At 44.3% G+C, this 13,804-nt stretch overlaps 2 protein-coding genes across 4 annotated transcripts; one reads left to right on the forward strand and one right to left on the reverse strand.

Moving 5' to 3' along the window:
• The first annotated feature begins 445 nt into the window (after positions 1–445).
• LOC4327920 (70 kDa peptidyl-prolyl isomerase) lies at positions 446–9,307 on the forward strand. 3 transcript variants are annotated; one of them, XM_015777524.3, is made up of 12 exons: positions 446–770; positions 2,108–2,194; positions 3,351–3,623; positions 3,793–3,867; positions 3,959–4,039; positions 4,326–4,523; positions 4,634–4,723; positions 4,799–4,956; positions 5,108–5,230; positions 5,380–5,523; positions 5,664–5,774; positions 8,808–9,307. In XM_015777524.3, exons 1-12 carry the CDS (start codon positions 518–520, stop codon positions 9,114–9,116), a joined length of 1,902 nt encoding a protein of 633 aa, XP_015633010.1. In that variant the 5' UTR covers positions 446–517; the 3' UTR covers positions 9,117–9,307. The 3 variants fall into 3 exon arrangements, with proteins under 3 accessions (XP_015633010.1, XP_015633038.1, XP_066164987.1); XM_015777552.3 differs by lacking the exon at positions 446–770 and adding an exon at positions 1,489–1,742; XM_066308890.1 differs by lacking the exon at positions 446–770 and adding an exon at positions 1,489–1,742 and having other exon boundaries at positions 3,385–3,623.
• A 2,523-nt stretch (positions 9,308–11,830) lies between these two features.
• On the reverse strand, positions 11,831–13,383 carry LOC4327921 (UPF0481 protein At3g47200). The gene has a single exon (XM_015776978.3). The coding sequence runs from the start codon at positions 13,314–13,316 to the stop codon at positions 12,009–12,011; it is 1,308 nt and encodes a 435-aa protein (XP_015632464.1). The 5' UTR covers positions 13,317–13,383; the 3' UTR covers positions 11,831–12,008.
• Positions 13,384–13,804: the final 421 nt, after the last annotated feature.

The following is a 13,804-nucleotide window of genomic DNA, read 5'->3' on the forward strand; positions in this document are numbered from 1 at the left end:
CTCTGTTCTTCTCAAACCCCTCCTCTGTTCTTCCTCACCTACCCCTCTGATCCGAATCTCTCTATCGGTTCGTAATACAAACGTTGCCTCCACCGAAGCTTCCAACGACGCCGCCGCCGCCATGGGTTGGCAAATCTAGCGAAATAGTGGTGATACGAAAACACTGAAAAATCTGAAACCCAGCGCGACGGCACGCATTTGGTCATCCAAGTCGTCGTTGACATTTTTGTTCGTACGTTTTCTAGTCGATCGAGCAGAAAATGCACGATCACCAACGCGTTGATTCGTTGACATTTAAGGTGAGCATCACCACTTGCCTCTAATTAACTTTCTCTCTCAAGTTCCGTGCGTGCGCATCCTGCATGCCGCTATTGCTTATACAGTTATGCAGCGACCTAGCTAGCTACTCGTCACTACAAAAGGAAGGCTGCCATTGAAGCGAACTGCCCAGCATATTAACAGAGCCAGAGATAGCTAGCCAGACCCTTCTTCTTTTACCGTACTTGTCGGGTGTTTCATGCCGAGGTGCCTCTTTTGCCGTCGACGGAGAAGAAGGAAGGATTTCGGCATGAAGTTGTCAGAGCTAGGTAAGCCTGATGAGTACCTGTTCGTGTGGAGAGGAGAAATCGGTCGATTAGAGAATTTTGGGAGCGAGCGTGGGGGTGGCCGTGGCTCTTCTCCTGGCTTTGCGAAGTGGACCGTTCAAGAGCCGGCTGGGGAACGGTTTGATTGGTTGGAAACAGAGGGGTTCTACTGCTGCGAGGCACAAGGTGCGTAGTTAAAAAAAAAATAGCTCGGTCTACAACCGCTTGCAAAAAAAAAAAAATCACCTGAAATAACTGCTAAAAAATTTAAAATCAGTCCTTACAGATTCAATCGTTTCTATTCCCTCCATGCTCTGACTTTTTAAGTCAAGCTTCTTAAAATTTGATAAAGCTTAGAAAAACACCAAATTAGTTTTATTAAAACTAACTTTCAAATATATTTTGATAATATGTTTATTTTAGGTTAAAAATGTTGCTATTTTTTGTAAATTTTTTTCAACTTTGACTAGAAAAAAAGTTCATGTGACTTATAATATGAAACGGGGGAGTGCCTTATTTATAATTAATTATTTGCTAGATTTCATTCATATGACAATTCTTTTTTTTTTTTGACAATTCTTACTTTTGAAATCACCTACTCCCTCCGTTTCACAGTGTAAGTCATTCTAACATTTTCCATATTCATAGTGATGCTAAAATGATTCATTAATATCAATATAAATGTAAGAAATGCTAAAATAATTTACATTGTGAAACGGAGGAAGTAAATTACATCCTTCTAAGCTTTGAATTGCAGTGACATGAATATAGCTTTAGTAAACTGTACTGTGCTATATTAGTAGTATTGATATAGGAAAGAGAGGAGGGGGTAGGTGGGGGGGGGGGGGACAGAAAAATTCAGGCCGTTGGATTTATTTTAACGGTGAATGGAGGGGGCACGGCCAATCTCTGCCCCTTGCTACCTCCCGCGGCGCCGCCGCCGCCGATCAGCACCAGCCGAAGTCCAGGCAGGCGGCTCGCAGGAGCAGCTCAGCAGCGGCGAGGACCAAGTCGTCAAGTCGACGCGGAGGCAATGCACTAATGCAGAGGCCAAATCGAAGGAGGCGGCGGGGTAGGTCCTGCCGTGGAGGTCGAATCCCCGGAGGGGAACGAGCCGGCGAGGTGGGATTCGGCCGGCCGCATACACGCGCCTCCAAGGTCAAACCCTCATCTCTCGGTTGCTGCGAAATCTCTCCAATGCGTCTCATAATCTCCGTCCTGACCGGCTCCTGAGAAATGGTTGAAATCCGGTATAAAGTATGGAGAATTTCAGCATTCCAATCTAATCCTGCATGACGATTCTCATTTCTCAAGTCGTACAATAGAAATTTTGGAAATGTGCTAGTCGGAGATGATTTCACCTGTGTTACTTGTATTGCTTGTAGCAGTTATCCCTGCACATAACTCTATTGATGGTTAATAAGATATAAGCTCTTCTTCTAGTTTCAATTACACAGTCATGCTATTGATCTTCCTATGTACTGTTCCTTTGATGAATGATCAGTATGTTTGGCTTCTTTCAGTCCACTTTACAGGAAAAAGACTTGATGGCACTTGGTTTGCATCCACCAGAGAAGATGGTGTGCCTCTGACTTTTATATTAGGACAAGGTATAACTGTACACCCTGAATTTACCTTTTAGTAATTGCCGGGTTAATAAATCCATAACACACACACACACCACTCGATCAGAACCAACGGATTCAAAACTATGTAATGTTCATGGTACTTTCTATTTAACCAACCTATGGTATTCTTAATCTTCTTAGATATTGTAATGGCTGTGAAACCTTGTGAGTTGTGATCACAAAACTTATGATTAAACACCAGTATGCCACTAACCAGGAATCTTAGGGTTTTCTACATCCGTCGCCACAAAACCATTGATTTTGTGTAATTTACTCAAACAGTTACTCCCAGAAACTATTATGGAAAATGCATGTTTAGCACATGGGCCAAGTATAATTTATTTTTTTCCTTTTAGTTTGTGATAAATATTTAAATTGCTTCACCGAACTTATTTATCATTTTTTAATGAGTAAATTTCATAGAACTCCACCTATTGTGGTCCAAGTTGCACAAAACCACAAGGATTTTGGCATTTGGCACATAACTTGTATTATGGTTCTAAAGTTTCATAAAACCACACTGTTAACCAATTTGACATATTCCTATATCAAATTTTATAAAAGCTTTACTTATATCAACGTAATATGTATTATATTATAGATAAAGAATTCATAAATTTGGGATGTGATTGTAGAACTCAAAAGTGTGGTAGATGAAAGTTAAAATAATGAATAGTGTGGTTTTGAAAACTTTATGACCATAATACCTAGGGTTACTTGAAATTTACTCTTTTTTAATCCATCATGAAACTGTCATGTATGTAGTTTTATTGATCTTAATCTGATCATCTAGTCATATATTAATTGTTTTCTTTATATGGATTTGTTGATTTCTGTGTTGTATAAACTTCTCCACGGACCTATATGATCAAACAGCGGGATTTGTGTCAAGACTCTTGTTAAGGACTGAATCTTTTAAAGCAAAAGTGACTGTTAATTATTTGGTGTCTGACATTTTTGTTTCAAGCCATAAAAGATTCTAGTAGAATGCAGTAGATAACTAGATTACATGGCTCATCTTTCATGTGTCTTTGTTTTTCAAAAAAATCTGGCTCCTTGGGTGTTTGTACTACTGTAACCATACTTTTCTCAAAAACGAGCCACACTCCAATGAAATAAAACTAAATGCTGCTTATAGAGAATGTGATGCGAGGCTTCAGTATGGCTGTTAGCTCAATGCAAGCAGGGGAGAAAGCTGTGTTCACCATCCCTCCAGAATTAGCAGGCACCAAGTCTCGGTGTCCAGTTGATATCCCAGGGAATATTGCCCCCAATGAAGCACTGCGGTTTGATATTGAGCTCATCTCTCTTGTCACCATAACTGACATCCTCGATGATGAAGGCATACTGAAAAAGATCATCAAGCGTGGACTGGGGAGCGATAAGCCTTGTGATTTGGATGAAGCACTTGGTATGCAATACTACATTAGTTACTCCCTTAATCTCTCTGTTTTCTTTAGTTTTGAATTTGAGAAATTAATTGTGCCAATATTTTTCCATTATTTCTTCGATACTGCAACAGTGCCCGTGCTGTGAGTTCATTGAGCTAATACTTTTACATTTTCCTTTTCCTTTTGTAGTGAACTACAATGCTTGCCTGGAGGATGGGATGTCAGTGTCCATGTCTGAAGGTATTGAGTTCAACCTTGCGGAAGGTAAGAATATTTTTCCTTTACCATGATTGAATACACTTAACTATAGAAGTATTATTTTACTATGTCAGTCTAATAGAATTGTAAAATCCAGGCTTCTTTTGTCCTGCATTTGCACGTGCTGTGGAGACTATGACAGAAGGAGAGGAAGCTGTTCTCATTGTTAAACCTGAATGTAAGCTCCCCTCCTTGTATGTAACCTTCTAGTAGTTGAGTAAAATTAACAATTTGTGTCTTCTCATGCAACTTATATCTTGTAATAAATTCAATAGTCAAAGCAGATAGTGGCAACTAAATAGTCAACAATCATCATCTCAAATCTTCCTTTCTTTGCGTGCATGCATGCATTAGGAATATTTACAAGCGTGTCTTTCCATGTGTCATTTTTTGAAGAATACACTCATCAATTAATCTTGTAGTTAATATGTATTCGTTGGTGCTCTCTTTCTCTTGATCCCTAGATGGTTTTGGTGAACGGGGTAGACCATCCATAGGGGATGAAGCCGGTGTGCCACCTGATGCAACTCTCTATGTGTACCTTCAATTGATGTCATGGAAAACAGTGAGGCACATTGGAGAGAATGGGACAATCCTCAAGAAAACCCTTTGTAGAGGAAATTTGGAAGGACAGCAGACAGAGAATGAAGCAGTGGTCGGAGGTACCTTCAAGTTAGCTCCTAATCTGAAATTCTGAAGAACATATGTAGGCATATAGCTCATTACCTCTTGCTTGCATATCAATATTCCTAATGTTCGTTTGCAATGGCAGTTCGACTGATTGGTAAACTGCAAGATGGGGCTGTATTTGATCAGAGGGGCCACGAAGGAGATGAGCCGTTCAAGTTCATGGTTGACGAAGGTTGAATTTCTACAACTCGACTAACTAAAACTTGCTTGTTTCTGATAAGTGTCAGCTATTACTTTTGAAATGCAGAGCAGGTTAGCGAAGGCCTAGAGGAAGCTGTTCTTACAATGCGGGAGGGAGAGGTCTCCTTGTTCACCATTCCCCCCCATCGTGTGCAGGATCAACTTTTGGTTGTCCCTGTTGGCTCTTCCGTGACCTACGAAATCGAGCTTGTCTCAGTTGTAAATGTGCGTATATCACTTGACTTAGTTGCCATGATGTGAAAAATTCTATATTGTTAATGCGTGTATGCAGCTTGAGTTAGTTTCCATGATTTGAAAATATAGAACCAATCTTTTGGAAACTCTACATGACATATTGGATCTGAATTAAATTTAGGACAAGCCTCCCCGGCTCATGAGTCAAGCAGAGACCATCGAAGCTGCAGCTGAAAAGGAAAAGGAGGGAGACAAACTGTTCAGCTCAAGCAAATTTTTGAGAGCTTACAGGAGATATTACAAGGTAGTAAATAATTTAAAGATGCAAAAAAAGAGGCATTAGTGTTTTTCCCGGAAAAATATGTAGCATTTTTTCTCCCAAGTGACAAACATATTATATGCATGCCACAAATGTTCAGACTGAATCTGAAAATCTGTTTATTTTGTTTGAAGGCCAGGCAGATCATACTCCTGCGCTTTGGACGAGGAGAAACAGATGAAGAAATTAAACAAATGTTGATTTCCCTTACCTTCAAAGCTGCTGAGTGCGCGAATCAGCTTCAACGCTATGAACAAGCATACCACCGCTATCGTGAGGTGCTTCTATTAACAAGAGAATATTCCTTTCCCAAATGTTACATGGTCCAATTGGCATTCATTGGGCGCTTTTTGCCACTGTTAATCATACGCTAGCCTCCTGTACACACCTATGAGCTTATTTTTTACAATCAAAACAGATATTGGAGTATGACCCTGGAAATGTGAAAGCACGGGAAATGACAGGGCGGGCATTCCCTGAAGCATCTCTTGGAATAGACACTGCCGCAATGCATAGGGGCTTGGATCAGGTACTTTTTTTTATTGTTGTTGTATATCTTTTATACAAACCGCTAAATAATAGAGGACTGCTATATACCGGAATCCCGTTCATAAACGGGATGATACCGGTTAGGTATCAGATCCTGATACCTAACTGGTATCATGCGATTCTACCACGTGTTAGGTGATACTTGTGAGGTATCAGATGATACTTATTAGGTATCATGCGATTCTTACCACGTAGAAGGTGATACCTGTGAGATATCAGGTCCTGATACCTAACCGGTATCGGGTGATACTTATCAGATATCATGTGATTCTACCAGGTATTAGGTGAAACTTGCGAGGTATCAGATGATACCTATCAGGTATCATGCGATTCTTACCACGTAGAAGGTGACTTGCGAGGTATCAGGTCCTAATACCTAACCGGTATAGGGTGATACTTATAAGGTATCATGCGATTCTACCACATATCAGGTGATACTTGCGAGGTATCAGATGATCCTCGTCGTCTCCACTGCACCGCATGCCCATTCCTCCCCCCTCCCCGCGGTGCTCCACCACCAGCAATGCATCGGCACCCCAGTAGCAGGAGGAAGGATCCCTTGGAGTACAAGGAGTACATCGTCCTCCTGAGGCTGTGGCCGGACGCCGCCACCGCTGGCATGGACGACGACGGCGCGCAGCGGAGCTAGTACATGCCCTTCCTCCCTGGCAACACCACCGCCGGCGGCAAGCCGCGGCTAGTTCGCTCGTACAAGCACGTCGTTGACGGCTTCACAGTTGTCGCTGTGTCCAAGGAGCCTGATTTCCGACGCTGCTTCCAGGACGGCATCGCTTGCTTGCATTGTTGGTTTAAGCAGGAAGGAGGATGGCAACCTTGCTGGATCCGGCCATGGCGACAACGCGCTGCGCGCGGCGGCGAGAGCACCCGAGGCGGAGCTGCGGCGGATGCGTCGGGGCAGCGGCGTTGGCGACGCGCCGCCTGCGTGGCGGAGATCGGTGAGGTGGGAGGACGCGAGGGATATGACGGCGCCGCCATTCTCTCTCCAATCCAATCCCTTCATCTCGTGCTGCAGGGTGGATGACACGGTGGACGAAAGGGGATCCTGTCCCGTCCCGACGGGATCCTGTTGTTTAGCATTTCTGAAATAATAACCTTTCGGTTAATAATGTTATCCTCAAAACATACTTTTCGCCGGGCCAGCAAAGACGCCAGTCGAAATCTTATTAGAGTAAGTTTAATAGTATAGCCAACTATTAGCTCCAAATCATCTATAGTCGATTTAATAGCCAATCCATACAATAGTTATCTATAAACATGTTACACTATTAATATATGGTCCTGCCTATCATATATACATTGTGTCTTGGAATCCGTGCTGTAGCTGGCTACAGATCTATAGCCCACTGCTCTCCTCTCCTCTTTTATCTCCTCGGTATGTGTTTAGATATGTGTTTATAGCTGGCTTGTACCTGCTCTTAAGAGAGAGAGAGAGAAGGGGGGGGCAATAGGGTGTTGGCCTGGGTACAAACGTCGACCCTCGGGCGACATGCTAGAGCTCAACAACACAAATTTTACACCAATTTGTTGATCAATTGAAAATATAGCCCTCAAAACGCACTGTTATGCTTAGATTGGGTTTGGCCCTTCAGGGCAGAAACAGGCCACACCACAGGGTTGGGCTCCTAGGTTGAGCTAGTTGTTCGAACGGTTTTAAAAAACAGAAATTTGCTGTCAGCAAAACACTTGAGAGGATGGTATCCATATATGCTTACATCTACTTATCACCTATCGTAGCCGTTTTGACCGAAAGAAGACCATGCTCTTTCTCCCATGTTTCGTGGCATGTCTAGTAGGTTTGTACGATGAAACGTTTCTCTCCTGACTCCTAACGTTTTTTAGCGATGAAACGGTTCCCTCCCTTATTTAGCCCATATCCAAAGCCCAATCTCCTGACGTGCTGGTCTGCTCTCTCGTTGGCACGCTTGCATAGCCAACCAAAGCACTTTCTTTCTAATTATATATTAAGCAATTTTAGTCCTAATTGTATCTTATATAGTAATTGTACTTAGCGCTCATTTATCATGTGGCAGGTTAAGCAAACTACTCATACATATATGTTCCTTGCACCTTGGACAGGGATAGCATCAACCCTAGTTGGAAGTAGATTCTAATGGCCACAATCAGAATTGGATGCAGACAAAGTTCATATATGAACCAATGTCAAACAGGGTTTGCATATGTTTAGATACATAGAATTTCTAGAGACAAACTTAAAGCCAAAGTATAGTACTGCTTAGCACATTAATTGATGTCACATGCTGATGAAGCAGAACTTGTTCAAACATTCCACTCTTCAGATTAGATAGTAAATTTAGTTCGATCAGTTAGAAAAAATCATGAGATAGAAGGTCCAAAATATCTTCTTTTCCCTTCAGATTAGATAGTAAATTTAGTTAGATTGAATACTAACTGATAGATCGTGCTAACATAATCTCAAGTATAGATATAATCCTCAAGTTAGATGCAAAGAGGTTAATTGGGCTTTAGGGCCCATGAGCGCTCCGGAGTCCTCACTACCGTGTGTGCGTGCGCCGTGCGTTCGCATTAGGTTTCCCTGCCGTCCGCGCCGTTGCGTTTGATCGTACAAAAATCGGAATTAAAAATCGTATGCATAGCATTTTCCTATCGGTATGTATTATTCAATGGCGTTGTCCAATTTATGATCGCACACAACGCCACTTTGGATTTTTCGGATTACTCTACAATTTAAATACTTATATTTGTTTTGGACGTGTGGAAGTTTAAGCAGACTGCTCACATTTTTCTTTTCCTTTAGGTGAACTACTACGTACATGCAACTCAATAAAATGTTCTTTTTGTTTTCTGAACTTGACGCTTTGAAATACTTGTAGCTCACCATGTGATTGAGGTATGTTCCAAGGACAGGAACTGCCGAACTGAAACGAGCAATGCTATAACTTCAATCAGGCAGTCATTCCATCAGAAGCATTCAATGAAAAGCCCAAAATGATGATTTTTTTTTCTTGTGCAGCCATTTAGGCCGAAAGAAGAGTTTCGCGTGTGCGGCGGCTACATGACCCCGGAGTTCTCTGAGATGAGACTGAAGCAAGGGCATAAATACCATGGAAGTATAAATATTTTTGTCCCTCCTATCCCAAGACCAGAGACCAATGCAAATCAAGCTGTTCCAGCTGCTCCTACAGGCCACAGGCTCACACACAGCCCTACTACACCTCCAGGTCCAAATAATGAGAAAAGAAACAGAAGCAGTCGTGTTCCAGTCGCTGCCAGGAAGGGGCTAGCTTCTTGCTTCAGATGCATCTCTTCAGATTGTAACTGAAGACATGTTCCCTGAAAGCAATAAAGAAAAAAAATCTTGACCAGCAACAGGGCTGTACTAACACTAGTTTATTTTTTTTCGAACTAATAATTTAACTTAGGTCGAAATTAATGACGATTCTATGGACACAACCCAACGGTGGAGATGGCCTGAAGAATAGAACGAAACACCCAAAATTTCATACATGAATATGTTCCCTAGGTTCATAAGGAACAAATATTTCTGATGTAAAATCAGTAAGGAAATTCAGTGCAAAATACTAGTAGGCGTCTAGTTGCGTCAAGAACATAAGAAAACGTTGTTTTGGGTTGGAGAGATGTTCAGCAAACCCGGTTGAAAGAGATGCTAAGTAGAGGAAGAGGTAGAAATTAGGCAAAATTGGTTATATAGCATTGAAAGTTCACGCTTTTAGGCCCCCTTTGAATCGCAGGGTAGAAAAAACGGAGGAATAGGAAAAACACATGATTCTGACAGGAATTGAAGTGTAAAACAGAGGATTGCAAAACACAGGAAAAATACAGGAATTGTCGTTTGATTGGAGCGCAGGAAAAACACAGGAATCGGATGAGAGAGATAGACTCAAAGGAAATTTTCCAAGAGGTTGGAGCTCTTGCTAAATTTCCTCCAAAATCTACATGCAATGTGCCATTCCATAGGAATTTCATAGGATTTGGAAAGCTTCAATCCTTTGAATCAAAGGGCCAAATAGAAAATTTTCCTATATGATTTGAATCCTATGAAATTCCTACATAAATCCTTTGATTCAAAGGAGGCCTTAAGTTTATAGCACCGAAAGATACCGGTTCACTTTAATAACACCTAAAGTTCACCCTGTTCCCATGCATTTTTAACGCTTCCGTCAATTCTCGGTCGTGCCTTTGTGCCTGGAATTTTTGAGAATGTTTCCTAGTGTTTTTGTGCCTGCTCTCAGTTTGTGCTAGTACCTGGTCCTGGCCAGTCTTTTACTCTTTTAGTCTCTCGCTTGATTTGTTTTGATTTTCCTAACTAAAACAACATTCTTCTAGGTACGGAGGAAGTACTATTTCTATGTTCTCAAGTGTTTAACTGATAGCCAAAGATTTAAAAGGTTTATCCAAAATCCAGAGGCAGTGTTTGGTTAAAGGGATAGGGAAATGATTTCCCACCCACCAAAAGACATATTTAAATCCTAACCATTCATTCTCCCTTTTCCATTTAATTCTAACCCTTCATTCATTTCCCAATCTCAATCCCACTCCTCATTTCCCATTATCCAAACACACCCAAAGAGTACTCACAAGTTACAAATCTTTTATGTAACTAGCGAGGAGGATGGGGCGCGACGTTGTGGGGCGGCGCGAGCGCGGCGTGGGTGGGGGGCACCGATATTTTTTCACTAATTGCGGATCGCGATCCGGAGGAGTCGTGCGATGGTGGCGCGGAGGAGGAGCACGATCCTGCAGCGTCCGGCGATAACCCGTCCCGCGCGATCTGTTGCTAGCGCGGTGGAACAGCCGTTGGTAGGGAGAAGAGGGATGCGGGAGCAGGTGGTGGGGGCACCGTGGGAGGAGCCACCCAATGACGACGACCTAGAGCCGACGGCGACGTGGAGTAGGCGTCGGCGACGGGGGCAGCCAGGGAGGAGGAGGAGTAGGCGTCGGCGGCGGGGAGGAGGAGGAGTAGGAGTCGGCCTGGCAGGGGGATCTGGAGTGGGCTCGACGGGAGGGGATTCGGCGTTGGTTGCGGGTGGGTGGAGGATTCAGCGTCGGTGGTGGGTGGGCGGAGGAGTAGGCGTTGGTGGTGGGTGATGGGGAGGAGGAGGACACGGCGGCGGTGGACAGAACGGCGCGACCGGTGTTGGGGACAGTGTCTAGGGTTTTGGAGTCCGCCGCGAGGAGTCCTCCCTGCGCCAGCGGTGGTTTGACGGAGGCGGTGGCAGTGGGGACTGGATGGAGTGGGGGAATGGGGTGGAGGGAACGGGCGACGAAGCGGGCACCTCCCAGCGCTGGCGACGACGACAGCGACTGCGGATGCCCTCCCCGCGCCAGCAGAGGAGATTAGCAACGTCGTCGGTTGGATCGGAAGCCGGAGTGCGCCACGCAGAGTCCTTGCGCCAGCGGCGGGGGACTGGACGACGTGGGGGAATGGGGCAGGGAGCGGCGGAGACGAGCGGTGTCAACATTTGTGGTGTAGGGGGTGCGGCGGAGACGAGCGCGTCGGTGGTTGGTGATGGGGGCGAGGTAGGAGGAGCGATGGAGTGATGGGGGCAGACGCATAGGAGGGGAGCGCGTGGGATATCGGAAGCGTTGGATCTCACGATCCTACGCTTAGTATTACGTGTGTATGTCAGGGTGAGTCACTGCCACCACTATGGACTTTTTAAGTAGTACTCCCTCTGTTTTAGCTTATAAGACGTTTTGATTTTGGTCAAAGTCAAATTATTTCATGTTTGACTAAGTTTATAGATAAATATACTAATATTTATAATAGTATATTAGTTTCATCGAATCAATAATTGAATATATTTTCATAATAAATTTACTCCCTCCGTCCCCTAATATAAGGGATTTTTTTATTTTGCTTGCACTTTTTGACCATTTATTTTATTAAAAAAATTTTGGAATTATTATTTATTTTATTTGTGACTTACTTTATTATCAAAGTAATTTAAGCACAACTTTTTATTTTTTATATTTGCACAAATTTTTTAAATAAGATGAGTGGTCAAATAATGCAAGCAAAATATCAAAATATCTTATATTAGAGGACGGATGTAGTAATACTTTTCTCTACGAACTTAATCAAAATTAAAGCAGTTTGACTTTAACCATAGTCAAAATGTCTTATACCCTGAAACAATGGGAGTAGAGATTTTACAACTCTCAACTGTGTGATTGTGCTTAATTACCAAATTCACCCTTTTTTCAATGGAAACATGGTGAAGTAGGTCTGCATAACTGCGAGCACGACGGCGACTGCGGCGGCGACGAAGGAGATGGCCGACCACGGGCTGGCGAAGTAGTCGCGCCGGAGCGCCGCCGTCTTCCTCCGCCACCATGTCCCGCAGTAGCGGTCCACGTCCTTGTAGAGCCCGACGAAGGCGTGGCTGTCGTGGTTGACGGCGCCACAGTCGCCGAGGTGGTTGAAGAACCGGGCGGCATCGTCGTCGTTGGCCAGCATGTTCTCCAGCACGCCGCGCCGGCGGAGCAGCGCGACGTCGCGCGCCGTGACGATGAGCTGGCCCATCAGCGCCACGTAGCTGCTGAGGAGGATGGCCTCGTCGTTGCCCAGGCTCTGCTCGAACGCGATCAGGTTCGCGAGCAGCGGCGTCTTCGCGTCGTCGATCAATATGGTGGGTATCTCCATGACGCCCCTAAGGGAGTCGAACACCACGTCGTAGCCGTTGTCTGAGTTCCGCCGCACGGCGAAAGTCACCCCGGCTTCGCTCATCTCGACGGCGCACGGTAGCACTCGCGGCGCCGTGGTACTCTGTTCTTGCTGCGGCGTCCGCTGGCTCTGGGGCACGAAGCTCTCGTAGTACAGGTGTAGGATGTGATTGACCTGCCCGTTCGGCCATCTGATTGGAACTTGACGGCCGGCGATGTACTGAAGGAGAAGCTGGAGGAGGTTATTTCCGGCCTGGCCATCCTGTTCGCCAAAGGCGGTAACATATAACTTCTTGAGGACGAAGAACGGGAGCTGATTCTCCATAAGGAGCAAATCGGAGATGACGAACGTGAGGCCCCAACCAACGTCGCATAGCACATCGGGCTGATTTCTGCGCCACTTACGGAAGAACTCGAGGATGAAGCATCCGTCCAGGAGGAGCATCTGGACGAAGTCGTCGGAGCTGAGGTCGACGGGTTGCTCGCTGTAGCAGGCGCGCGCCTCGGCCTCGAGAGACCGCATCTTCTCAACCAAGGCGGATGCGGAGAGTCCGGAGACAAGGGGTGGAAGTGGAACGCGATGGTTGGGTTCCGGCGGTCCTTGCGGAGACAGCAGGTCGTGGAGGTAGCGCCACTTGTGGTCCTCCATGGCGCGGAGCGCGGCGGCGCCGTGGTAGTAGGGGCCGATGGACACCAAGCGCGGCTCGTAGGAGGTCCGGCTGCTCTCGCGAAGAAAGGCGGGGACGCGGAAGATGGTGAACGTCTGATTCGTTCTCGATTGGACTCCTCTTAGAACACTCAACCTTGCCTCCACCATATCTTCCAACCGCGCCATGCTTGCAACTCACTGGGAGAAATACAACAGCTTTCTCCTAAAATATAAAGTCACTGGTACTTAGCTTGATGTTAATACTTATTTCGTTAGTTGAGATTTATAGCACTAGGTGATATCTAATTAAATACTATGTTGCTAGTACATTTTAGGATGGACAAAAGTTTGTTTAGTTTCATAATCAGAAATGAAGTTAATCTATCTATTAACTTATCAAAGGAATAGAAAAAGAACCCTCCACGTTCGCTCTCATAGCCTAGAAATTCTCACATTAATCGGAGAAAAAGAAAAAATAGAGTCCATATAGAAATACAATTTAAAAATAGTTTAAATTCGGAATTAGAAAATAAGAAATATTAAAAAAGAGACTGAGGCCATATAGGAATACAATATAAAGCTAATTAAAATTCAGAATAAAAAAAGGAAAACATAGTCTATACATGAATACAATTTAGAAATAATGGAAATTCGAAATCGGAATTAGAAAATAA

This window comes from Oryza sativa, chromosome 1, assembly GCF_034140825.1.
Source record: "Oryza sativa Japonica Group chromosome 1, ASM3414082v1".
Taxonomy (NCBI): domain Eukaryota; kingdom Viridiplantae; phylum Streptophyta; class Magnoliopsida; order Poales; family Poaceae; genus Oryza; species Oryza sativa.